The following is a 25,692-nucleotide window of genomic DNA, read 5'->3' on the forward strand; positions in this document are numbered from 1 at the left end:
TGGCGAAGCCAAAAGGAGAATATAAGCCGCAATACAACCTGAAGCCTGAAATGAAGAAGGTCCGCCAAGGGTGAAGGAAAATCCGCCAAGGAGTCTTTATTGAGCGATTCAGCTGAATGGACACTAGTAGCGATCATTCAATCTACTAGCGTAACACATGTTTCAAATAAAGCCATATTTATACAATGTTTCGGTCTGACAGCCCTTTGAATTTCCCGCCCCGCTCCCCCGCCCATCTGATCGTGGATAGGCTGAGAGGTTGAGCGAGGCAGGCTTTCGTTTCCCGCCTTGCTCTGCTGGCCCAATGGGGAGCCGTTTTTTGTCCCCACTCGGGCCAATCAGAGAGGAGGAGGCGGGAGCTATTGAAACAATGAGGTGACCGGACAGGAAATATCAGATTAATCCTGGCCCGGCCGATTTCTAAAGGAATTAATGGCACCCATCAAGGATGTCCGGGGTCCTGTCATGTTCACAGATTTTAGATATGTCTTGGGGTGTCAGACGGGAAGTGAAGAAGGGTGGTGATGAGCCGTCATTGACGGGCTCCACAGGAGGTGCCCTGGCCTGGGATATGACAATGTTTGCCTTGGGGGCGAGTCACCTTTAGGAATCTGGTGACTCAAACCCTATATTGTCCATGCGATCGGAATGAGATTGGATTAAACTGTGGCAGATTATCCTTTTGTTTTTGGGAAGGGAGGTCTGGGTCATGGGGCTAAGGTTCACGTTGGGGTCATAATATTTCCCATTTGATTTCATGATTTGGCAATTATACGGGATAGAATGAAAATTAAAATAAAGTTGGATCATAAACCCAGCTGGGAAAAACACATATTTTCCGGGGATCCCAAAGAGTATAAATACATATAGGCGGATAGGTAGATTTCAAGGAGGAAAGGGAGAATCCATAGAGGGGGGGGGGGGTTACATTGCACAAAGGGGAACCATGGATGATATAATCAATTGAAAACATTTGATAAGAATGAGGTTTACAACATCTGGGGAACCCAATATGGAAATTCATAAGAGTGGAGTTCTAGCAGCATGATTTCACAATTCATGAAGTTAGCCCAACGATTAGAAATTCATACAACAGTGGGTCATGAGGGTGTCCAGGTACATACAATATGAAAATTCACAAATACATGAGGGAAAAGAGTTCATAAGGAATTCATAGAAATGGCATGGGGAAGGGGCACATGTGGGTTGTAGTCTTTGGAAGTATAGGATTTCATAAGTCCAGGGGTAGGTCTGGGGAAGAGTGTTCTTCTCCTTCATAAAATCATGAAGGTATGAATGAAACGTGGAGGGCACCCGTCCGGGCACCCCCTGGCAGCTGCAAAGAGGGTGAGGGTACTTGGAGATCCATGTCTCCCCCGCGAGAGAGCGATTCCCCCATCCCCAGTACACAGAAAGGGGCTAGGGATCTCTTAAAATCATTCCGCGGGCCGCGGGGAGAGGAAAATCCGGGATAAGGCAGCATTTTAGCTTGAAAGGAGCCGTCGGTCCCGTTTGACAGTCAGCTGTTGAGGTGCCGAAAACTGGACCGATTCCGGTTCCGCTGGTTGTCTTCGAGTCAGGAGCCTTAGAAAGGGTTAGGACTAAAAGAGGAGCGTTCTAGGGGTAATTTTGATAGAGATATGAGCCAATTTATATCGTCCGCCATGTTAATCTATGGCGGAGAAACCTCAGCCGGAGTTAAAAGGACGGGAGAGAGAGAAATTGCATGCAAGGGAAGGAGAGTCAGAGAAAGATACGAAATAACCAGATAGAGAGTGTTATTGTTAAAATAAATGCTACTTTTATTGGGGGATTTTGTTACATAGTTCAGGGAAGGGGAAAGTGAAATAAAAAGATCTCCTAATAATAGTCTGCTGCGGTCCCGTTCCGTTCCTTTGGTGAGCGATCTACGGAACTCTCCGCTGCGTTTTTAAATTAATTTAAAAGCCGGGGTTTTGGTTATCATAACCCCACTCGGGAGGGCAGGGCGAGATGGGCGGAGCCTATTTCGCCCCTGCCCTACCGCATAAGCATTATAACCTCTTAACGGCAGCATGGCCATCTGCTGAGAGGGGTTCGAATGGTTCTTTTTGCGACAAATTTGGAACAGAGCGGGCAAATGTGACCAGCAGCAGCTTATTATTAGAAGGAGAAGGATTACAGCTAGAAAGAGGAGAAAACCTTTCCTCAGCCAGTCTAAAGAAGGGAGCCAGTCGGTCAGAAAACTAAGGTCGAATCCAGTTGTCTCCTTAATTCCTGAGGCCAAATCATTCAAACTCTCGATGGATTTATGAATCATAGGAGTCTGGTCTGTCAAATTAAAGCAGCACATGTGCCTTACACTCTCACAGCCATAGTGGTTTTTCAATAAGAGGAAATCAATAGCTGCCCTGTTATCTAATACAGCCTCCCGCAGCTCATGCATTTCCTTTGCCACTGATGCCAAGGCTTGAGAGGTATAATTGATGTTTTTGACCAGTGCACAGGCCAGATGCTTTATGGCCCTATAATTCATGGCTGAGGCTACTCCAGGAGTGAACAGTGCAGCCACCACAAATTGGGGAATGCCTTTTAGTACTACTGAGGGGTCGCAATTTGGATCCAAGTTTTGAATGGATCTTGCCTTCCGACTCAAAGAGTGTGCCAGTTCTAAGTCGTTCTTGGAAGGCATAAAAAGAGACAGCCTACCCAAGGCACAATTCCCCATGGAGGTATTGGCAGGTAGATAACCATAGGCTGTCTGTCCACACAGGAAAAACCATCCTGGGGGCAGGACCAAATGGGCATTCAGATGAGACAGTTTTTCTACATGGGTACAATTTAGAGAGTTGTCAATCGGGAGTTGATGGCATTCACCGGTGCAGGTGGGAATTTGAAAACAATTTTTTGCTTGAGGAACATGAGCAAGACGGATAGTAGCCATGCCGGGCAACTTGTCCATGGAAACTCTTCCCCAGTTTGAGAGATCTCTGTAAGACATATCCTTTGGGATGTCTTGGAACATGGTATAATTTCTAAAAATTTCCAGGGGTTCTGGAATGCCAATTAAACAGGTGGAAAACAGGTCTGTGGCGGAGGCTCCACTGGACAGGCAAAAATCTGAGACATTTAAGGCTTTTGTGGCCAACTGTTGCCAGAAGTTTACTTTGGAAGAAAGCCATTCATACAACACCGGGCTAGAACTGGCAGGGAGAGTCAGAGAAAGAATGAGAATTAGGGTTAGCATTTTTTAGGGTTAGTACGCTGGACAGCTCCCAGCGGGGAAAGATAGGGAAAGAGCAGGGAGAGAAAAATAGAGGGGAAATTAGAACTCACGGCTCCTGATTCAGCACGCTGGACAGCTCCCAGTGGAATCGTGGTGTTAGTTCTTCCGAGCGGGGGGGGTTGAAGTGAGGGCCGATTTGACAGCTGTCAAAGTGAGCTGTCAAATGTTTGTAGGTCCAAATAGGGGCGTTCCCGTGGTGCTAGAAGGATGGAATTTGGAGGGGTCCTTGGAGGGGGTCTTGTGCTTTGGTCTCTGGCTTTTGGTCTTTCTCCGGGCCTCGGGAGGGTGTGGGTCAGGACAGTTCGCGGGCGGCGGGCCCTGAGGAGGTGTTTTCCGGAACAACACCTTCAGGTCGTCTCCCAGCTCAGCTGTCCACAGATCTTTGTCTTCCTCACCGCTGGTGGGGGCTGGCTCAGGTTCAGGAGCGCTCTTGAGCCTGGTGTGATGGATCCAGGCACGGATTCCAGCAACCTTGCAAGCGGTGTAGGAGGTCAGGAGGACTTGGTGAGGTCCGACCCACTTCTCAGTCAGAGGCTCCGGTCGCCACGTCCGCACGAAGACCCAATCTCCAATGGAAAAGTCGTGGACTGGAGCATCCAGGGGGACAGGAAGGTGGGAGAGTAGGTACCTGTTTAGAGAAGAGAGGACAGAGGTAAGAGAAGACAGTCTAGCTCTAAGGCTTTCGGAGCCCACCTCATGTAGGTGTTCAGCCTTCAAGGGAACCTGGGAAGAGGGAAAAGGCCTACCATAAAGAATCTCAAAAGGACTTAATTTTAACTTGCCCCTAGGGGCAGCCCTGACTCGAGTGAGAGCGAGTGGAAGAGCCTCTGGCCAAGGTAGGTTAGCTTGCTGACAGATTTTCGCCACTTGTCTCTTAAGGGTTTGGTTCATCCTTTCAACCTTGCCGCTTGCTTCTGGGTGCCAGCTGGAATGCAAGTCCCACCGGATCTGAAGGGCCTGAGAGACCTGTTGGGTGACCTTGGAGATGAAAGAACTCCCGTTGTCCGAAGAAATGCAGAGGGGCAGGCCGAAACGTGGGATGATGTCATGGAGGAGAGCTTGAGTGACCTCTTTGGCAGTACAAGTATAGCAGGCGAAAGCTTCAGGCCACCCGCTGTAGCAATCCACAAACACCAACAGGTATTTGTACCTCTTACTGGAGGGCAATTCAGCAAAATCCACCTGCCATACCTGTCCTGGCTGCAGTCCTGCCCTGAGATGCCCCACTTCTGGCTTCTTCTGGATCTTGGGGTTGTTCTTTAGGCAGAGGAGGCATCGCTTGCAGGCCCAGATAGATTGTTGGGCCATGCGTGGTCCAATGAAGAAGGATCTGAGGTGTTCCAGCATGGCATCATGACCCCAGTGGGTGCTTTTGTGAAGGCGGAGGGCCACTTCACGCATCAGGGGATCTGTGAGGAGCAGACGGCCTTGGCTGTCCTTCCACCAACCCTCATCCCGTGTCAGTCCTTCCTTCCTAGCAAACTCATCGTCCACAGTTCCATACAGAGGGAGGCTGGTGATGGTGGTATCCGGGATGAGGGCTCCCTTGAAGGTGGGCGTTTGGTTGGCGGCCCCCTTGGCCGCGGCATCTGCTCTCCTGTTTCCCCTGGCGGCGTCCTGGTCTCCTGCCTGGTGTCCCCGACAGTGGATGACAGCAACGGCAGTGGGCTTGCAGACAGCATCCAGCAGCCTCAGGATTTCTGCCTGGTGCTTGACTGGGCTGCCTGCAGTGGTCAGCAGTCCCCTCTCCTTCCAGATGGCTCCGTGGGCATGCAGGACATTGAAGGCAAACTTAGAGTCTGTGTAGATGTTGACAGTCCTTCCTGCTGCCAGCTCCAGAGCTCTGGTGAGGGCGATGAGTTCTGCCTTTTGGGCGGAGGTACCGGCTGGCAATGGCTCTGCCTCTATGGTGTCCCACAGAGTAACAACTGCATAGCCCGCCTTCCTCACGCCCTGATGGACACTGCTCGACCCATCGGTGTAGTATTCCAAATCTGCCTGGGGAAGTGGTTGGTCCTTGAGGTCTGGCCGGCTGGAGTATACTTCTTCAATGGTGGCGATGCAATCATGTGGCTCCTGGTCGTCTCCTTCGGCTGATTCGATGGGCATCAGGGTGGCTGGGTTGAGGCAGTTGGTGGTGGCCAGGGTGAGGTCTCCCTGGTCGATGAGCGAAGCCTGGTAGCGAGTGAGTCGTCCTGCTGACAGCCAGTTGGTCCCCTTAGCATCCAGGACTGCCAGGATGCTATGGGGCACATAGACAGTCATTGGTTGGCCCAGTGTCAGCTTCCGGGCTTCCTCAGCCAGCATAGCGGTGGCAGCCACGGCACGAAGACAGGCTGGCCACCCAAGGCTGGTGGGGTCCAGTCGCTTGGAGAAGTAAGCGACTGGCCTTTTGGCGTTGCCCAGAGGTTGGGTCAACACCCCCGCTGCCACCCCCCAACGTTCGTGGACATAGAGGAAGAAGGGCTTGGTCATGTCAGGCAGTCCCAAGGCTGGTGCAGACATGAGGGCTTTCTTGATGGCATCGAAGGCTGTCCTGCATTCTGCGGTCCAGGTGAGGAAAGTCTCCGGTCCGGTGGTTGCCTCGTAAAGAGGCCTGGCGAGCAGTCCGAAGTTAGGCACCCAGATCCTGCAGAAGCCAGCCATGCCCAAAAAACCCCGCAGTTGCTTCTTGGTCTTGGGCTCTCGGACCTTGCAGATGGCTTCCTTCCGCTCCGGCCCCAGAGCCCGCTGCCCTTGAGAGACATCAAACCCCAGGTAACGCACAGTGTCCTTGCAGATTTGAGCTTTCTTTTTGGAGACCTTGAAGCCAGCCTCTCCCAGGAAGTTGAGGAGACTGATGGTAAGTCTTTCACAGGTAGGTACATCCTCACAACAAAGCAGAAGATCGTCAATGTATTGGAGAAGGATCCCCTGGTCCCGTTCCGGCCACCTGTCCAGCTCCGAAGCGAGGCTTTGGCTGAAGATCGTAGGAGAACAAGTGAAACCTTGCGGAAGAACCTGCCAGCAGAGCTGCACCTTCCTGGCCGAGTCCACATGCTCCCACTCAAAGGCAAATATTTCTTGGCTATCTACGTGTAGAGGGATAGAAAAAAACGCATCTTTTAAGTCCAGAACAGTAAAGCAAGAGCAGGAAGGAGGGATAGTAGAAAGAAGAGTATAGGGGTTAGGCACCACGGGATGAATGTCCACCACAACGGCATTGATGGCTCTGAGGTCCTGTACAAAGCGGTATTCATCTGAGTTGGGCTTCTTGACTGGCAGCACAGGTGTGTTGTAAGGGGAGGCGCACTCTCTCAGCAGAGAGTACTTCAGAAAATTTTCAATGATGGGCTGGAGGCCCTTTTTGGCTTCGAGGGGGATGCGGTATTGGGGAATCCTAGGAGGCCTGATGTCAGGTTTGAGGGCAATTTTGACTGGGGCAATGTTCTTGGCCCTCCCTGGAATCCCATCGGCCCACACAACAGGGTCGACTTGTTCCAGAATGGCCAAAGGGATCAGGTCAGCCTCTGGGCTGGGCTGATGAAGCAGGAGAGCCTGTACCCTCCACCCCTCTTCCTCTGGGACAGCCAAGATGATCTTTTCTGGCCCAAAGGTGACCTGCGCCCTGATTTTACAAAGGATGTCTCGGCCCAGCAGGGGGACTGGACACTCAGGCATGTACAGGAACTCATGAGACAGAGTCTTCCCTCCCACCTCACACTCCATGGGCTTGAGAAAAGACCTCTCTGCCTCTTTCCCTGAGACCCCCACTACCTGAGTCTTCCTAGCCCCCATGTCTGTTCTCCGAAACCCTTCGGTGACCACTGAATGGGTGGCCCCACTATCTAGAAGGAAATCCACAGTTCTTTCCCCTAACTTCAATGGCACCATCGGGTCACTGGGAGCCAAGACAATCCGCTGCCCTAGTCACATGACCCGGCCCTCTGCCCCCTTATCCTTAAGATCGGGACATTCTCTCCTGTAGTGCCCCCTCTGCTGGCAGTAGTAACAACGGAGTTCCCTTGGTGACTCCCTCCCTTGCCCTCTGTCCCTCCAGACTGGCCTTTCTCTGTTTTCCCCAACTCCTCGTCCCCTGTCACGTTCTGCCAGTGCAGCCACCATACTGGCTGCTTGGACCTGTGCTTGAGGCTGTCGGTCATCTTCTTCCTTCTGGGCTGCTGCATCCTCCCGGTTGTGGAACACCTTAAAAGCAATGTTGATTAACTGGGAGATGGGCATGCCTGCTCCCCCCTCCAGTTTCTGGAGTTTTAGCCGAATGTCCCTGCAAGACCTGCCAATGAACAGGGAATTTAAAGAGGATGCATTTCGGGGGTCAGAGGGGTCAATGTGTGTCCACTGTTTTGCAGTGCGACATAACCGATCATAAAAATCAGAGGGGCTTTCCTCAGGAGTCTGTTTTATGTCATAGTATTTAGAAAGGTTTATGGGTCGAGGATAGACCAACGGCAGGCCAGCCAAGATGGCACGATGGAAAGCCTTTAGAGACATCATACCAGCGTTGGTATTGTAGTCCCAGCTGGGGTCTTCCTTTGTTGGAAAAATAATTTCAGAATCTCTACCGTCATCTACATCTGCCTTCATGATTTCAGCCTGAGCTGCGGCCAGTAGGCGGCGCTTCTCCTCTTGAGTAAGGAGGGAACCCAAGAGAGTCATAACATCTGCCCAGGAGGGGCGATGAGTTAGAAAAATAGTTCTAAAAAGTTCGGTCATTTCTGAGGGGTCTTGGGAAAGTGGTGCAGTTGTCTTCTTCCAGGTAATGAGGTCTGTTGTACTGAAAGGGACATGGATTAGGACCGGGTCTCCCCTTGCCCCGACCACCTCCCGTAGGGGGGCCATTACAGTGGCGGGGCGGGTCCGCAGGCTATTTTTGGTGATGAGGAGCTCAAAGGGATCCTCTGACGCTTGGGAAACCCTTCGAGGGGGGAGGGATGAAGTTTCTGACGAAGGAGTAGAAGGGGGACAGTTGAGGCTGGGTCTTTCGGGCGCTAGAAGGACTGGTGGGGTGGTCTGAGAAGCTGGGGGTGCTGAAGAGACAGGGGGGGTCCCTGCAGGAGGCGCAGATGGGAGTAATAGAGGGTGGAAAGTCTGAGAGGCGAGAGGGTCTGGGACCGGGAAGGGTGATCCCTTCGGAAACGTGTACGGAAGATAGCCATTAAAGAATGGGAAAGGAAATTGAGAAGGAGAGGGAGAAGAGGATTGGAGAATGGGGGGATTGGGAGGAGGAGAGAGAAGAGAGGATTGGGGGGGCTGAGAGGGAATAGGAGGATGGGAAACGGAGGGGAGATGGGGCTGAGAGAAAACAGAGGGCTGGGAAACGGATGGGGGACGGGGTGAAATGGCAGGGGGTTGGGAGAGTGAATCTGGGAGAGTGGGGATCCCGGGAAGCAGAGGTTCCCTTGGGGGGTCAATTTGGGGGTTCTGGATCGGTGCAGGACTCAGAACGGGGGGAGAAGGCGGGGGATGAGGTGGGGCGAGGGATGGGGGTCGGGGTTGGTAAGGTGGGGGGCAAGCAAATGTCTCCAGAAGTTCCTCTTCTGGTGGAGGCGGGAGGGGAAGTAGGTCTAGAGAGGAGCTTCTGAGGAGGGTAGGTTTGGAGCCCACGTCCCTGCATGGGAAGACTTGGACCCCCTCCCCCCTTCCACTCTCCCTCTGGCTTAAGGCCATGAACATTGCAGCATAAGCAAGTTGGGTCCACTTGCCCTCCCCATGGCAATGGCTCTGGAGTCTCAAAATGAGACTCTCATCCTCACTGCCGTGCGGAGGCCAAGCGACTCCCCCTTCAAGGGCCACGAGGGGCCACTTACGCTTGCTGAGTTGGACCAACCTGGCCTGCACCATGTTTTTCAATGCAAACCCACCCCAATCGGCCAGGATCTTGCCCAATGGAGAATCCCTGGGGATGTCTGCCGGGGTGGGACACCCTAGACGTGCTGAACAAACACCCATCCTTGGCTCAGCCCCTGCCCAGTACCTGACAGTTAATGGAGTAACGACTCACCCACCGGCCGGATGCAACTCGTCCTTTCAAGAGTTTCCCTACACCAAGGCTGAATGGCTGGCGTTCGTGGAATCCGCAGGTGCCCCGGGAACACAATCGTTCCCCTACCCCACGATCCTTGAACCTGTAATCTTACAAGCCAGACTGTTCTCACACACCACCGGGTGCCAGATGTTCCCGCGTTTCACCAGGAATTTGTTACCGAGCCCTGATCCGAAGTGCAATACCTCCAGAACTCCGCCCACCTGGGTCTCAACAACGGGGCCGGTTCCCTTTTATTTTTTTTCCAGGGCGTCCCCTGTTTCACGTTGGCGCCTTTCCTTCGAGGAGCTAAAAATCTGCTTCCTCCTATCTGGCTCCTTTGTTCAGTACCCTGAATCAGATCTAGAGAGAGAAAGGGACTGCCAGAGAAATTTGGATGTGAAATGAGGTCAAATTGTTGGTCGGAGGGCCCTCCTTGCAGCCGTTTCTCTCCCCAACCTGTTCCAGAATATCTGGACCAAGGTCGCCGCTTGGAATTTTAGCCTAGAAATTGATCTTTGGAACTTCCAAGCAAGTCCATTCGTGGTAAAGCCAAATTATGTTGTCGACCGCCTTTTAGGGGATCGGGCCCTTAAGGAGAGACCCGACCCGGTCCTGAGGGAACGGACCTTGGCGAAGCCAAAAGGAGAATATAAGCCGCAATACAACCTGAAGCCTGAAATGAAGAAGGTCCGCCAAGGGTGAAGGAAAATCCGCCAAGGAGTCTTTATTGAGCGATTCAGCTGAATGGACACTAGTAGCGATCATTCAATCTACTAGCGTAACACATGTTTCAAATAAAGCCATATTTATACAATGTTTCGGTCTGACAGCCCTTTGAATTTCCCGCCCCGCTCTCCCGCCCATCTGATCGTGGATAGGCTGAGAGGTTGAGCGAGGCGGGCTTTCGTTTCCCGCCTTGCTCTGCTGGCCCAATGGGGAGCCGTTTTTTGTCCCCACTCGGGCCAATCAGAGAGGAGGAGGCGGGAGCTATTGAAACAATGAGGTGACCGGACAGGAAATATCAGATTAATCCTGGCCCGGCCGATTTCTAAAGGAATTAATGGCACCCATCAAGGATGTCCGGGGTCCTGTCATGTTCACAGATTTTAGATATGTCTTGGGGTGTCAGACGGGAAGTGAAGAAGGGTGGTGATGAGCCGTCATTGACGGGCTCCACAGGAGGTGCCCTGGCCTGGGATATGACAATGTTTGCCTTGGGGGCGAGTCACCTTTAGGAATCTGGTGACTCAAACCCTATATTGTCCATGCGATCGGAATGAGATTGGATTAAACTGTGGCAGATTATCCTTTTGTTTTTGGGAAGGGAGGTCTGGGTCATGGGGCTAAGGTTCACGTTGGGGTCATAATATTTCCCATTTGATTTCATGATTTGGCAATTATACGGGATAGAATGAAAATTAAAATAAAGTTGGATCATAAACCCAGCTGGGAAAAACACATATTTTCCGGGGATCCCAAAGAGTATAAATACATATAGGCGGATAGGTAGATTTCAAGGAGGAAAGGGAGAATCCATAGAGGGGGGGGGGGTTACATTGCACAAAGGGGAACCATGGATGATATAATCAATTGAAAACATTTGATAAGAATGAGGTTTACAACATCTGGGGAACCCAATATGGAAATTCATAAGAGTGGAGTTCTAGCAGCATGATTTCACAATTCATGAAGTTAGCCCAACGATTAGAAATTCATACAACAGTGGGTCATGAGGGTGTCCAGGTACATACAATATGAAAATTCACAAATACATGAGGGAAAAGAGTTCATAAGGAATTCATAGAAATGGCATGGGGAAGGGGCACATGTGGGTTGTAGTCTTTGGAAGTATAGGATTTCATAAGTCCAGGGGTAGGTCTGGGGAAGAGTGTTCTTCTCCTTCATAAAATCATGAAGGTATGAATGAAACGTGGAGGGCACCTGTCCGGGCACCCCCTGGCAGCTGCAAAGAGGGTGAGGGTACTTGGAGATCCATGTCTCCCCCGCGAGAGAGCGATTCCCCCATCCCCAGTACACAGAAAGGGGCTAGGGATCTCTTAAAATCATTCTGCGGGCCGCGGGGAGAGGAAAATCCTGGATAAGGCAGCATTTTAGCTTGAAAGGAGCCGTCGGTCCCGTTTGACAGTCAGCTGTTGAGGTGCCGAAAACTGGACCGATTCCGGTTCCGCTGGTTGTCTTCGAGTCAGGAGCCTTAGAAAGGGTTAGGACTAAAAGAGGAGTGTTCTAGGGGTAATTTTGATAGAGATATGAGCCAATTTATATCGTCCGCCATGTTAATCTATGGCGGAGAAACTTCAGCCGGAGTTAAAAGGACGGGAGAGAGAGAAATTGCATGCAAGGGAAGGAGAGTCAGAGAAAGATACAAAATAACCAGATAGAGAGTGTTATTGTTAAAATAAATGCTACTTTTATTGGGGGATTTTGTTACATAGTTCAGGGAAGGGGAAAGTGAAATAAAAAGATCTCCTAATAATAGTCTGCTGCGGTCCCGTTCCGTTCCTTTGGTGAGCGATCTACGGAACTCTCCGCTGCGTTTTTAAAGTAATTTAAAAGCCGGGGTTTCGGTTATCAGCATTGAATAGCTTCATCTACTGGCTTCTCCTGCCTGGGGCATCCTTTGTTCAGAGTCGTTAACTGCCCTTGGTTCCCATGTCTGGAATTCCTCTGTTTTCAGAGTGTTGCTTCTTATTTACTGTTCTGACTTTTGAGATTTTTAATACTGGTAGCCAGATTTTGTTCATTTTCATGGTTTCCTCCTTTCTGTTGAAGTTTTCCACATGCTTGTGAATTTCAATAGCTTCTCTGTGTAGTCTGACATGATAGTTGTTGGAGTGGTCAAGCATTCTGTGTTCTCAAATAATATGCTGTGTCCAGGTTGGTTCATCAAGTGCTTTACTATGGCTGATTTCTCTGGTTGAGTTAGTCTGCAGTGCCTTTCATATTCTTTGATTCATGTTTGGGCGCTGTGTTTGGTGGTCCCTATGTAGACTTGTCCACAGCTGCATGGTATACGGTAGACTCCTGCAGAAGTGAGAGGATCCCTCTTGTCCTTCGCTGACCGCAGCATTTGTTGGATTTTCTTTGTGGGTCTGTAGATAGTTTACAGAAAACCTACACACACAGATAGATACCTTCATAAAAACTCCAACCATCAGCCACGTCAAAAAAGAAGCACAATCAAAGCCCTGATAGACAGTGCACAAAGAATCTGCGAACCTCACCTCCTCCAAGGTGAACAAAACCACCTAAACTGGGCTCTACAGGTCAATGGATACTCCACCATGGACATCAGAAGAGATGTAAGGCCAAGAGCAAGCCAGGAAAGTAAAGATACAGATCCACCTAGAGGAAAGGTGTTCTTACCATACATCAAGGAAACCACTGACCGCATGGGCAAACTGATGAAGAAGCACAACCTACAAACTATCTCAAATCAAATGCTATCACATGTTATCTCAAATCAAATGCTGCCAAATACCACTTAAAAACAGGGGGCTAACCGTATAACATTTATTACACAGAATCCTTGACTCAAAAATATTTGAAAGCTCACATCCAGATTAGACATTTATTTTAGAATGACAGAATCATAGAGTTGGAAGAGACCTCATGGGCCATACAGTCCAAATCCCTGCCACGAAGCAGGAAAATCACATTCAAAGCACCCATGACAGATGGCCATCCAGCCTCTGTTTAAAAGTCTCCAGAGAAGGAGCCTCCACCACACTCTGGGGCAGAGAGTTCCACTGCTGAACAACTCTCACAGTTAAGAAGTTCTTCCTAATGTTCAGGTGGAATCTCCTTTCCTGTAGTTTGAAGCCACTGTTCGGTGTGTTAGTCTCCAACAAGCCTCCTCCTCCTCCTCTTGTTGTCACAAAACACTCCTTCTCTCCCTCTCATCAAACAAACCTGGCTAAATCCAGTAGCTTTAGAAAGCCAGTGTGTAAACAAAGCCTCTTTTACTTCCTTTTCATTTCAACTGGCTTTAGTTTTCCCATCAGATACTAGCTCACATAGAATCCACCAGAGAACATGGCAAGAATTGCTGCATCGTGGAGCGTGCTCTTTTATTTCTTCAGTGTGCTGTGTGGAAAGAGTCTGTCCTTGGACCATGTGCCGATGCTGATGTGGTCAACACACAGGTGAGACGTTCTGCATGCTCTCAGTTCCTGATGAATCTGTGTAGATCTTGGTATTTTATCCTGTTTCTGAATTCATTTCAAATTGCTTATACAGTAGAGTCTCACTTATCCAAGCTAAACGGGCCAGCAGAAGCTTGGATAAGCGAATATCTTGGATATAAGGAGGGATTAAGGAAAAGCCTATTAAACATCAAATTAGGTTATGATTTTACAAATTAAGCACCAAAAACATCATGTTATACAACACATTTGACAGAAAAAGTAGTTCAATACGCAGTAATACTACGTAGTAATTACTGTATTTACGAATTTAGCACCAAAATATCGATATATTGAAAACATTGACCACAAAAATGGCTTGGATAATCCAGAGGCTTGGATAAGCGAGGCTTGGATAAGTGAGACTCTACTGTATTAACTTTTGAATGTCTGAATAGATTAGGCCCAGGATACTTGACAGATTGCCATATTTTGCATGATCTTCTGTCAGCTTCTCAATAAAAGTCTACCTTTATCATTAATCAGTGTGAGAAAACTGGCTGGAGTGTACAGGACAGGACTTTGCACTCATCATGAAATTGCTGCTGCTGTTGTTGAGAATGATGGGTACTTTCAAGTCATTTTTGACTTATGACAGCCCTAAGAGAATATTATGGGTTTTTCTTCGCAGAATTTGATCAGACGTAGTTTGCCCTTACCTTCCTCTGAACAGAGAATGACCTGCCCAAAGTCACCCAGAGGGTTTCCATGGCTGAACAAAGAATTAATTTTATTTATTTATTTATTTATTTATTCATTCATTTGCCATACTTGTATCCCGCCTTTTTCAACCCCAAAGGGGACTCAAGGCAGCCTTACAAAGGCAACAATTCAATGCCGCATGTATACATACATCAATAAATAACCAAAATGTTAGGTAAAGGTTTTCCCCTGACGTTAAACCCAGTCATGACCGACTCTGGGGGGTTGGTGCTCATCTCCATTTCTAAGCCGAAGAGCCGGCTTTGTCCGTAGACACCTCCAAAGTCATGTGGCCGGCATGACTCCATGGAGCACCGTTACCTTTCCGCCAGAGCGGTACCTATTGATCTACTCACATTTGCATGTTTTCGAACTGCTAGGTTGGCAGGAGCTGGAGCTAACAGTGGGTGTTCATTCCACTCCCGGTATTTAAACCTGGGACCTTTTGGTCTGCAAGTTCCAGCAGCTCAGCTGCCACCAGGGCCCCCAAAATATTAAAACCAACCAATTAAAACATAACATTAAAACAAGAATTAAAATCAAATAATCATAATTTCAAAACAACTTTCAAAACAGAAACAGAATGTCATCATTACTGTAGATAGTCAGACCTTGTTGTATGGCCATCTATGCAGACAAGTTTTGTGGTGTACTTGTGCCAGGGAACAACAGGATGATGGTGCCAGATTATACATGTTGGTTTCTCATTGGGTGTATGCTGACAACATGGGTACAGTTTAGTAAATGGCAAAAACTTACTATTGGCTGTTGGGACATGAATGTGCTGGAGAGGAACGTAAATACTGAGAGCCAAGGTCATGCAAGTAGCTAATAGGAACAGCTATGTATAACCCAGGAACAGCACCCTATTGTTTCATGCCACAAGCACACAACCAAATTTGTCTGGACAGATGGGTAGGCAGCCAGGCTCTAAAAAGTGTCAATAATGATGAAGTTCTGTTCCTGGCCTGAAAGTGTGTGCTCCTGTTTCATTGTGCAGTGCTGACTTGGGAAATAGTGGTTTATTTGTGTGGCAGATGCTTCGTGAAATGTTTGGAGGGCAAAGTTTTTCTGGCCAGGACAAAGAGACCTGCATATCCGTATATCTGCATATCCATATATCCCGCATCCCGGGGCTTTAAAAAAAAGGCTGCCGAGGCTTCTGGTGGAAGTCACATGGTGGCCATTTTGGGAGCCTCTAAATTTCGGAACAAAGCAGCAAGTCTGGACAATGGAGGCAAAAATCCCAGGACTAACAGGTCTGTATGTGGACCTCTTCTGACGTCCTGGGATGTTTTGCCCCTGTTTAAAACCCGTGATTTTATTCTGTCTGGAAGCGCCCTTGGTTTCCCAATGGTCATATAATGTAGAAACAAATATAATAAAATATACAAACAAACCCATTCAGCTACACTAATCATTGATGAAAACTGTACACACAGATTAAGAAAAGGAAAAGTTCACTCTTCCATTTAGTTCTGCCCGAAGTAGACCATAAAATTACAATGGATACCAAGAGAGAACACTTCTCTGAGCACTGCTAGTCCTCCCACTGTCATTCTATGGTATTCTTTGGCCCAAAGACCAAAACATAGTTCATTTCAAGTAAGAAAAATAGAGTTACAGACTACACACAAAATCATATTATACAAGAACCCTGGAACACTTAATATTGTGGCTCAATGACAATATAGCTCAATGTCTTACCATTTGTACTTGACTTTTAAAATTCACTTTTGATTAATGCTTCATCATGGGGGTCAACTATGAAGGATTCTTGTTGCTCACATTTTCCTTGATCATTTTAGGAGAGGTCCACCCTGCCCCCAGCCCATTCTTCTGAACGACTTGAGCCTTTTTTTTCCTGTCTGTTCTGAGGTTGTTGATGTGTGCCTTCAAGTTGTTTCTGATTTTTAGTGAGCCTAAAGCAAACCTATAATCAGGTTTTCTTGATGTGTTTTTCTTCAGAGAAGGCTTTCTGTAAGCCTGAGAGAATCACCTGAAAGATCTGCCCAAGGTCACCTGGAGCAGTGGTTCTCAACGTGTGGGTCCCCAGGTGTTTTGGCCTACAACTCTGAGAAATCCCAGCCAGTTTACCAGCTGTTAGGATTTCTGGAAGTTGAAGGCCCAAACATATAATATATGTTATATATTGATAATAATATTATCAATTAATATTACTACATATAATATTGATAATAATATTATAATGGAATACAAGATTATATTACTAATAATACAATATAATAATATTAGTTATATATTATATATTAAATGTAATATTACTAATAATATTACCATATAATGATATAGTACAATATAGTAATTTAATGCTTATAGTGTGCTATGCTAATAATATATTGTATATTCATTTGATTTGTAAGCCGCTCTGAGTCCCCTTTGGGGTGAGAAGAGTGGGATATAAATGTATTAAATAAAATAAATAAATAAATAAATGAACCACTGACCTGGAGGGTGTTCATGGTTGAATGGGGATTCTAATCCAGAGTCACAGTACAACATTCAATCACCGCACCACACTGGAAATCATGGCAGTGCAATAGGTCTCTGTTGGTTTTGGGATGCTGGCAAATATCCAACCTTGCTACCTTTTGGTGCCAATTCCAAATGGTGGTGTCGATTTAAATTTAATATAGTTTTTAGATATACAGTAGAGTCTCACTTATCCAAGCTAAACGGGCTGGCAGAACCCTGGATAAGCGAATATCTTGGATAATAAGAAGGGATTAAGGAAAATCCTATTAAACATCAAATTAGGTTATGATTTTACAAATTAAGCACCAAAACATCATGTTATGTAACAAATTTGACAGAAAAATTGTTCAGTACACAGTAATGCTATGTTGTAATTACTGTATTTATAAATTTAGCACCAAAATATCATGATATATTGAAAACATTGACTGCAAAAATGCCTTGGATAATCCAGAACCTTGGATAAGCGAGTCTTGGATAAGTGAAACTCTACTGTAGTAGTCAATTTTGGGATGGCAGAAATGTTTAGCCAAAAAGGTTGGTTGCTATATAGTTTTTTGAAAATGAGTAATTTGATCTTCTTTTTGCCCTTCATCCTTATCTGATAATGATTGTTGTCACCATACACTACCTCTTGTTTGTGTAAATAAGTTGACCTAAAACCATAAAAGCAGAAAATCCTGGTTCATGTCAAGCCTAACGTCAGGTGCCTTTCTGAGTAACAGCCAGAAACTGCTCCACACTGCTTGCTTGACTATCATACTGCCACGTACCATTTTATGTTTATAATATGATGCAACAGAAAGCAAGCCTTTCATCTGTGAATGTAGTATTTCAAAACCAAGTAGCCTGACCTAGGAGATATTTGAGAATGAAGGAAGTGAGAAAAAGGGTCAGAGGAAAGAAGCAGCTATCCCAAAAATCTCTCATATATATCAAGGAAAAGGAGATAAGAAGTTCTGTTGCGAAAGGACATGTGATTAAGGACCTTATCCCATGTGTGTGTGTGTGTGTGTGCGTGCAACAACAACAATTCTTTATTGTGTGTATGTGTGGTTTTTTTTGGGGGGGTAGCATAATCTAACCATGACATTTAGTCCTATAGCATTGTAAATAACTGTTCAGTTATTCATTACTTGGGCCCCTGGTGGCACAGTGTGTTAAAGCGCTGAGCTGCTGAACTTGCGGACCAAAAGGTGCCAGGTTCAAATCCCGGGAGCGGAATGAGCGCCCGCTGTTAACCCCAGCTCCTGCCAACCTAGCAGTTCGAAAATATGTAAATGTGAGTAGATCAATAGGTGCTGCTCCGTCAGGAAGGTAACGGCGTTCCATGCAATCATGCCGGCCACATGACCTTGGAGGTGTCTATGGACAATGCCGGCTCTTCAGCTTAGAAATGGAGATGAGCACCAAACCCCCAGAGTCGGTCACGACTGGACTTAACGTCAGAGGAAACCTTTACCTTTACCTATTCATTACTTATCACATGTCATATGAATTTGTTGGTTTACCTGTTACTATATGTTTACATCCTTATTTCAGGAACGAGTGGGTTCCCCACCCTCTCCTCCCCCATTTTGAAAAATGTGTCTAACTTCAACATCGCAAAAGATTGAACTTTCACGGTATCTTGAGATTAATATTAAAGGCAGAGCAAAGTAGTGATCTCCTAAAGTAGCACTATTTCTTACTTTTAAATTTTAAGAAAGTATTATGCAGGAATCAAGCGGCTGCATTATGGTACTCACTGCTGGGTAGGAGACCGCCCACAGGACAGCCTATTTGCCCACATCCTCAATTCGATTCAATGTGGACAATTCTGACAGCTCTCATCCCATGGTTTTTGTGTGTGTGTGTGTGTTTTCTAATGGACTATCCCAGTTCCTGAATTCCAGAGATGATCTCAGACCGTTTTCTTCTCCTCTTTTTCTTTGGACTGTTTCAGATGTTTTCCATATGAATCATGATGGGCACTGATAGGAAGTCCCTCTGTGTCATCGGATGTCCTCAACCATTTCTTATTCCCTCAGTGGCTTAAGTCCTGGGTCAACTTGTTGCATTTTGTAAGATTGCCTCCACCAGCAGAATAGTATTAAGCAAATTATTGAGTAGCTCTGACCATGCTAGCTAGAGGATTCTGTAAGTTTTCAACCTAAAGGCAATACTTCACAGCTTGTTAATTTTAAAGTCAAACGATTCTCCCTAAATGCATAGCCTAGCCAACCATAGTCAAAATAAACATCATGATTTTGCTTCTTGCTTGGAACAGCTGAGCTTTTTAGGTCCTAGTGTGCTTGCTAAAGGGTTATTGTTTAAAATGACTTATACATGAATGTAGCCTAGGGCTACCTGAGAGCTTCAACCAGGTCAGAATTTCAAAGTGAATCAACTGAATCTGCACTTCCTGGACTAATGCTCAGATGGCAATGCAGTTATCTTTCAAATGTGTGTCTTCAAATTGCCTGTTAACCTATGGTGTCCTTATGAATATTATAGGGTTTTCTTAGGGAAGGACTACTCAGATGTGGTATTGGCACTTCCTTCTCTTTCAGAAATACCATTCTGTGATTTTTTTTTGGTCTGTCCCATCATTGAAAATATCAAAAAAATTAAAATCTTGAATCTTTAGAATGATAAAATAAAATAGAATAAAACAGAGTACATTTTATTGATTAGCCCTTAGGTCATATCACAATACCAAACCAAACAACAAGGCTTGATAGGACTTGATTACACTCTATATTAAAAGGTAAAGGTTTTCCCCTGACGTTTAGTCCAGTCGTGACCGACTCTGGGGGTTGGTGCTCATCTCCATTTCTAAGCCGAAGAGCCAGCGTCGTCCGTAGACACCTCCAAGGTCATGTGGCTGACATGACTGCATGGAGCGCCGTTACCTTCCTGCCGGAGCAGTACCTATTTATCTACTCACATTTTGCATGTTTTTGAACTGCTAGGTTGGCAGGAGCTGGGGTTAACAGCGGGCGCTCATTCTGCTCCTGGGATTTGAACCTGGGACCTTTCGGTCTGCAAGTTCAGCAGCTCAGTGCTTTAACACACTGCGCCACCACCAGGGGCCCACACTCTATATAGAAAGTTAAAATAAGAACTTTGTCAGTCTGGATTCAGAATCCCACAGTATCTTTGCGTGCTCATTTTCCAATACTTTTGCAGGTTTGTGATCCCACCAGTTCTTTACTGCAAGGAGGTGGTACTTGAGGCATAAGTTCTATTATTATTATCATCATCATCATCATCATCATCATCATCATCATCATCATCATCATCATCATCATCATCATTTTATTGTATGACACAGCAAACAAGATAGATATGCTGGATTTCATTTCACAAAATTACAAATCGAACACTTCCCAAGTGTGTATTTTCGGATGATGCATGCAGATAACCAGTAGGGTGGCCTTTTGCAGTTGGCAGATCATAATTTTGTCAATGCCTATTTTTTCCAAATGCCGGCTGAGATCTTTTGACACAGCACCCAGTGTGCCCATCACCACCAGGACCACCTGCACTGGTTTCTGCCAGAGTCTTTGAAGTTCAATCTTGAGGTCCTGATAGCCGCTGAGTTTTTCCTGTTGTTTTTCGTCAATGTGACTGTCACCTGGGATGGCAACATCAGTGATCCAAACCTTTTTCTTTTCCACAACTGTGATGTCTGGTGTGTTGTGTTCCAGAACTTTGTCAGTCTGGATTCGGAAGTCCCACAGTATCTTTGCATGCTCATTTTCCAATACTTTTGCAGGTTTGTGATCCCACCAGTTCTTTACTGCTGGCAGGTGGTACTTGAGGCATAAGTTCCAATGAATCATTTGGGCCACATTGTTGTGCCTCTGTTTGTAGTATGTCTGTGTGATTTTCTTACAGCAGCTGAGGATATGATCAATGGTTTCATTGGTTTCCTTGCACAGTCTGCATTTTGGGTCATCAGCTGATTTTTCAATCTTGGCCTTAATTGCATTTGTCCTGATGGCTTGCTCCTGGGCTGCAAGAATCAGGCCTTCTGTCTCCTTCTTCAGGGTCCCATTTGTGAGCCATAGCCAGGTCTTCTCCTTATCAGCTTTTCCTTCAATTTTGTCAAGGAACTTTCCATGCAATGTTTTGTTGTTTCAGCTTTCAGCTCTAGTTTGTAGTGCGGTTTTCTTGTACTGGTTTTTTGTCTGCTGTGCTTTGAGGAGTTTCTGATTTTTGACTTCTATCAAAGCAGGTTCTTTACTTTGCTTTACATATTCTGCCAGGGCATGTTCTTCTTCTTTGACTGCTTGTTTTACTTGTAAGAGTGCTCTGCCCCCTGATCTTCTAGGAAGATATAGCCGGTCAACATCACTGTGAGGGTGCAGTGAATGAATGATGAATGGTCATGAGTTTTCTTGTTTTTCTGTCCAAGTTGTCCAGTTCCGCCTGTGTCCAATTTATAATGCCATCAGTATATCTTATGACAGGTATGGCCCAGGTGTTTCTGGCCTTGATGGTGTTGCCTCCATTGAGCTTGCTTTTGAGAATTTTTCTGACCCTTTGTGTGTATTCTTTGCTGACCACAGTTTTCACATGTTCATGCTTGATGTTGTCCAGCTGTAGTATGCCCAGATATTTATAGGCCTCTGGTTGGTGACATTTTATTGTTTGGCCATTAGGCATATTTATGCCCTCACTTTCAATGATTTTTCCCTTTTTTCAATGCCAATGTTGAACATTTGTCCAAACCAAACTCCATGCTGATATCAGTGCTAAAAATTCGGACAGTGTTGGTCAGAGACTGGATTTCGGTTTCCGTTTTCCCATACAGCTTCAGGTCATCCATGTACATCAGATGTGAAATTTTGTGAGATTTCTTAGATGTTTGATAGCCAAGATTTGTTTTTTGTAAGATTGTTGACAGAGGGATCATGGCAATAATGAAAAGCAGAGGGGACAATGAATCTCCCTGGATGATGATGATGATTATTATTATTATTGAGTGAGGGCAGCAAGGGAGGCAGGGGAGAAAGGGTCTGTAGCTTAGGAGGACACTACTGCTTTTGCTGTTTTGGTAGCTCCAAACTTTAATTTCCCTGCATTACTCTGGAGGAGGAGGAAAGAGGAAGAGGCAGAAGGCAGCATGGTGCCGCAGAGCCCCTCACTATCACATGCAGAGCCCTAAAGCTCAGCAGAGCACAGTTTGAGAATCCCTGTTCTATGATAATGAAAATCAGAGATTTTCAGATTTAAATATATAGACTCAATCAAATAATCAACTAAAGTAACTAAATAACAATTGTAGTGCATGTCCAGTGCATTACACAATCTCCAGCTCTTCCTCAAACTATAAAAGTTTTAAAAGACTAGCTTGATATTGATTTGGGAACAGTTATAAAGAAGGCCAAATGTCTGCTTGTAGAAAATATGTATTGTCTTCGATCAGTGAAATCCTTTGACAGTTTACAGTGACAGCCTCCTTTGTGTCAAAACTGGGAGTGAAGGAATCTCATAAATGATTTTTCTCCAGTTTGACAATGCCACTCTATCCAATATTCTCCCAGCGATACACAAGAAGCTTAAAGAGAGATGTTGGCTATTTTATTTGGCAGATATGAAAGCCAGCCCTTGAATACAAACAAGATGAGCAAACTCATTGCTTCTGGAAAGTTTTTTTCTTCTTTGAGGAATCAAAGGTGCTAAATTGTAAGATGACATTTTATATCAGGCCATTGTGGACTTGCCACTCCAAATAAAATTCCTTCAGCAAGAAGTGAATTGGGCTGTCACAGTAATATCATTGAATGAGATGCTTCAGTGCCTTTTTGAAATTCCACTAAAGCAGTCATTGATTTTAATTATGTGGCTTCTAGAGCTGCCACTAGTTATAGGAACATGGGATGTCAATAGCTACCAACTGGATGTGTTTATCCTGAAATAATTTTAATTGGAATGTTTGCTTATATGAGACTGGGCAAAATAGCATTATTCTTATCTGCCAGCCTTCTCCTGGCTGAAAAGATACTTACATTTTATCAAAATAGATCTTATCTCCAGAATCCATCAGTGATAAGCAGTGCACCACTGCTTCAGCTTGGTTTTAAAAACAAAGTTTTCCAGCTTTAATTTCTTTCCATCCCAAATATGCCATTTTGGCAAACTGTTATCTCATTCACATTGGCCAAATCAAATAGTGCAGCTATTTCTTATACAAGAGAGAGCAATAAACTTGCTATAGAGGTGTTAAGAGGAGCTCATAAGAAAACCACAAACACGGGGATCTCAAAGGCCCAGGCCAAGTGGTTGAATTTAAGGATTTCATTACAACTAGGGGGATCACGGGAGACCGCCCTTACCATGGCATTTTGTGTCACTTTGTCTCTAAACAATCTAGAGAACTTCCTTACCCCAATCACAAGTGTTTTCTTTCTCTTGTTTCTTCAGAAATAATCTGTTTGCTTTGCTACCCTGTTTCCCCTAAAATTAGACATCCCCAGAAAATAAGACCTAGTAGAGGTTTTGCTGAATTGCTAAATATAAGGCCTCCCCCAAAAGTAAGACCTAGCAAAGTTTTCGTTTGGAAGCATGCCCATTGAACAGAATACCAGAGCATGCAGGATCAGTAAATGTACGTACCATAGAGTGTTGTACATGGAAACAATGGTAGTAACAAGAAATTCTTGATAGGATTCACAGTTTGTCTGGTTATGCTGGTTTGTGATGACAACTACTGTACAGTATACAATAAATGTCAATTCTTTTGTTCAACAATAAATGTGAATTCTTCTTCATGGAAAAATAAGACATCCCCTGAAAATAAGACCTAAAGCATCTTTGGGAGCAAAAATTAATATAAGACACTGTCTTATTTTCGGGGAAACACGGTATCACACAGGAGAGTGCAAGCTCCTCCTAGATTTTTGCCCCTTGTGTTTTTTTTTAAAAAGAGAACTTCTCAATTCCTTTGAACAGCCTATATGTGTGTGTACACACACACACACACACACACACACACAATAGAGTCTCACTTATCCAACCTTCATTCATCCACCGTTCTGTATTTTCCAATGCAGTCTGCCTCCCGCCCGGATCCACAGCTGTTTCTCTAGGCAGGCAAGGATCACAGATTTTTAAACATCGTCATAGAACTGAACTTTTTACGGATTTAACTTCTGACAATGTTGTTACTGTAAGTTCATTTTATGCAATTCTATCTTTATTTGTAGTCAATTTTTAGTAGTCAATGTTTTTGTAGTCAATGTTTTCAATACATTGCAATGTTTTGGTGCTAAATTTGTTAATACAGTAATTACTACATAACGTTATCGTGTATTGAACTGCTTTTTCTGACAATTCGTTGTAAAACATGACGTTTTGGTGCTTAATTTGTAAAATCATAATGTAATTTGACTCTTAATAGGCTTTTTCTTAATCCCTCCTTATTATCCAACATTTTCACTTATCCAATGTTCTGCAGGCCCGTTTATGTTGGATAAGCAAGACTCTATTGTATATAATTATTTACCCCTCTGTCTGCTGTCCTTAGAGTAATGGCAATAACTGTATCTTTGGGGCACATTTAAGGACCACCCACGGGAAAATGTCACAAAACAGAAAGAACATGGAGAAGAAAATGATTCCCATCACACCTAAATTTCACCATTTTAACCCATCTCTATGCACAGGGAGTCATCTGAAGTTGATTCCTAAGTATCTTTAAAATCCATGTGTTTCTACACAATTAAGAAATGAGCTCAAACAGGGAACCCTTGGAATGATCTTGTATTGCCTGATGGGCTCCATGGATCTCAATGGAGCTCCGTGTTTTAAGTGTATAGAAATGCTTGGAGAGGCATCATGGGATAATGTCCTTAGTTTGTCCTTAGTTAAGGCTCTTCCCATGACCTTGTAGCACCTTAACTTCCTTCTTGTATACAAGTTCCACTCAGTGCACTTTGCCCAGCTCATTTTATGTTTTTATTGCTGTGTTTCTCAAGTGTTTTATAATGATTGTGATTTTTAAATGCCTTTTAAATTTATTTGTGTGTTTTTGTATTTGATATTATTGTATGTTGGTTTTATATCTGTAAGCCGCCCCGAGTCCCTCTGGGGAGATGGTGGCGGGGTACAAAAATAAAATTACTATTATTATTATTGACACGACGACGTTGTATGACACAGCAAACAAGATAGTTATGCTGGATTTTGTTTCACAAAATCACAAGTCGAACACTTCCCAAGTGTCTAGGACTGTGTGATGTATTTTCGGATGATGCGTGCAGATCCCAGTAGGGTGGCCTTTTGCAGTTGGCAGATCGTAATTTTGTCAATGTCTATTGTTTCCAAATGCCAGCTGAGATCTTTTGGCACGGCACCCAGTGTGCCCATCACCACTGGGACCACCTGCACTGGTTTCTGCCAGAGTCTTTGAAGTTCAATCTTGAGGTCCTGGTAGTGGCTGAGTTTTTCCTGTTGTTTTTCATCAATGCGACTGTCACCTGGGATGGCAACATCAATGATCCAAACCTTGTTCTTTTCCACAACTGTGATGTCTGGTGTGTTGTGTTCCAGAACTTTGTCAGTCTGGATTCGGAAGTCCCACAGTATCTTTGTGTGTTCATTTTCCATGACCTTTGCAGGTTTGTGATCCCACCAGTTCTTTGCTGCTGGCAGGTGGTACTTGAGGAATAAGTTCCAATGAATCATTTGGGCCACATAGTTGTGCCTCTGTTTGTAGTCTGTCTGTGCAATTTTCTTACAGCAGCTGAGGATATGATCAATGGTTTCATCGGTTTCCTTGCACAGTCTGCACTTTGGGTCATCAGCTGATTTTTCGATCTTGGCCTTAATTGCATTTGTTCTGATGGCTTGCTCCTGGGCTGCAAGGATCAGGCCTTCTGTCTCCTTCTTCAGGGTCCCATTTGTGAGCCAGAGCCAGGTCTTCTCCTTATCAGCTTTTCCTTCAATTTTGTCAAGGAACTTGACAAAATTATTATTATTATACAATTATTATTATTATTATACAATTATTA

At 45.3% G+C, this 25,692-nt stretch overlaps 1 protein-coding gene across 1 annotated transcript in view; it reads left to right on the top strand.

Annotated features, from left to right (window-relative positions):
• Nucleotides 1-13,229: 13,229 nt before the first annotated feature.
• Nucleotides 13,230-25,692, top strand: part of LOC100552267 (V-type proton ATPase subunit S1) — an 89,309-nt gene continuing 76,846 nt past the window's right edge. Inside the window, exon 1 of the mRNA XM_062982736.1 lies at nt 13,230-13,453. Coding sequence (XP_062838806.1) covers nt 13,344-13,453 — 110 coding nt within the window. The 5' untranslated portion in view covers nt 13,230-13,343. The remainder of the gene's footprint in view (nt 13,454-25,692) is intronic.

The sequence above is a fragment of the Anolis carolinensis genome, chromosome 5, assembly GCF_035594765.1.
Source record: "Anolis carolinensis isolate JA03-04 chromosome 5, rAnoCar3.1.pri, whole genome shotgun sequence".
Taxonomy (NCBI): Eukaryota; Metazoa; Chordata; class Lepidosauria; order Squamata; family Dactyloidae; genus Anolis; species Anolis carolinensis.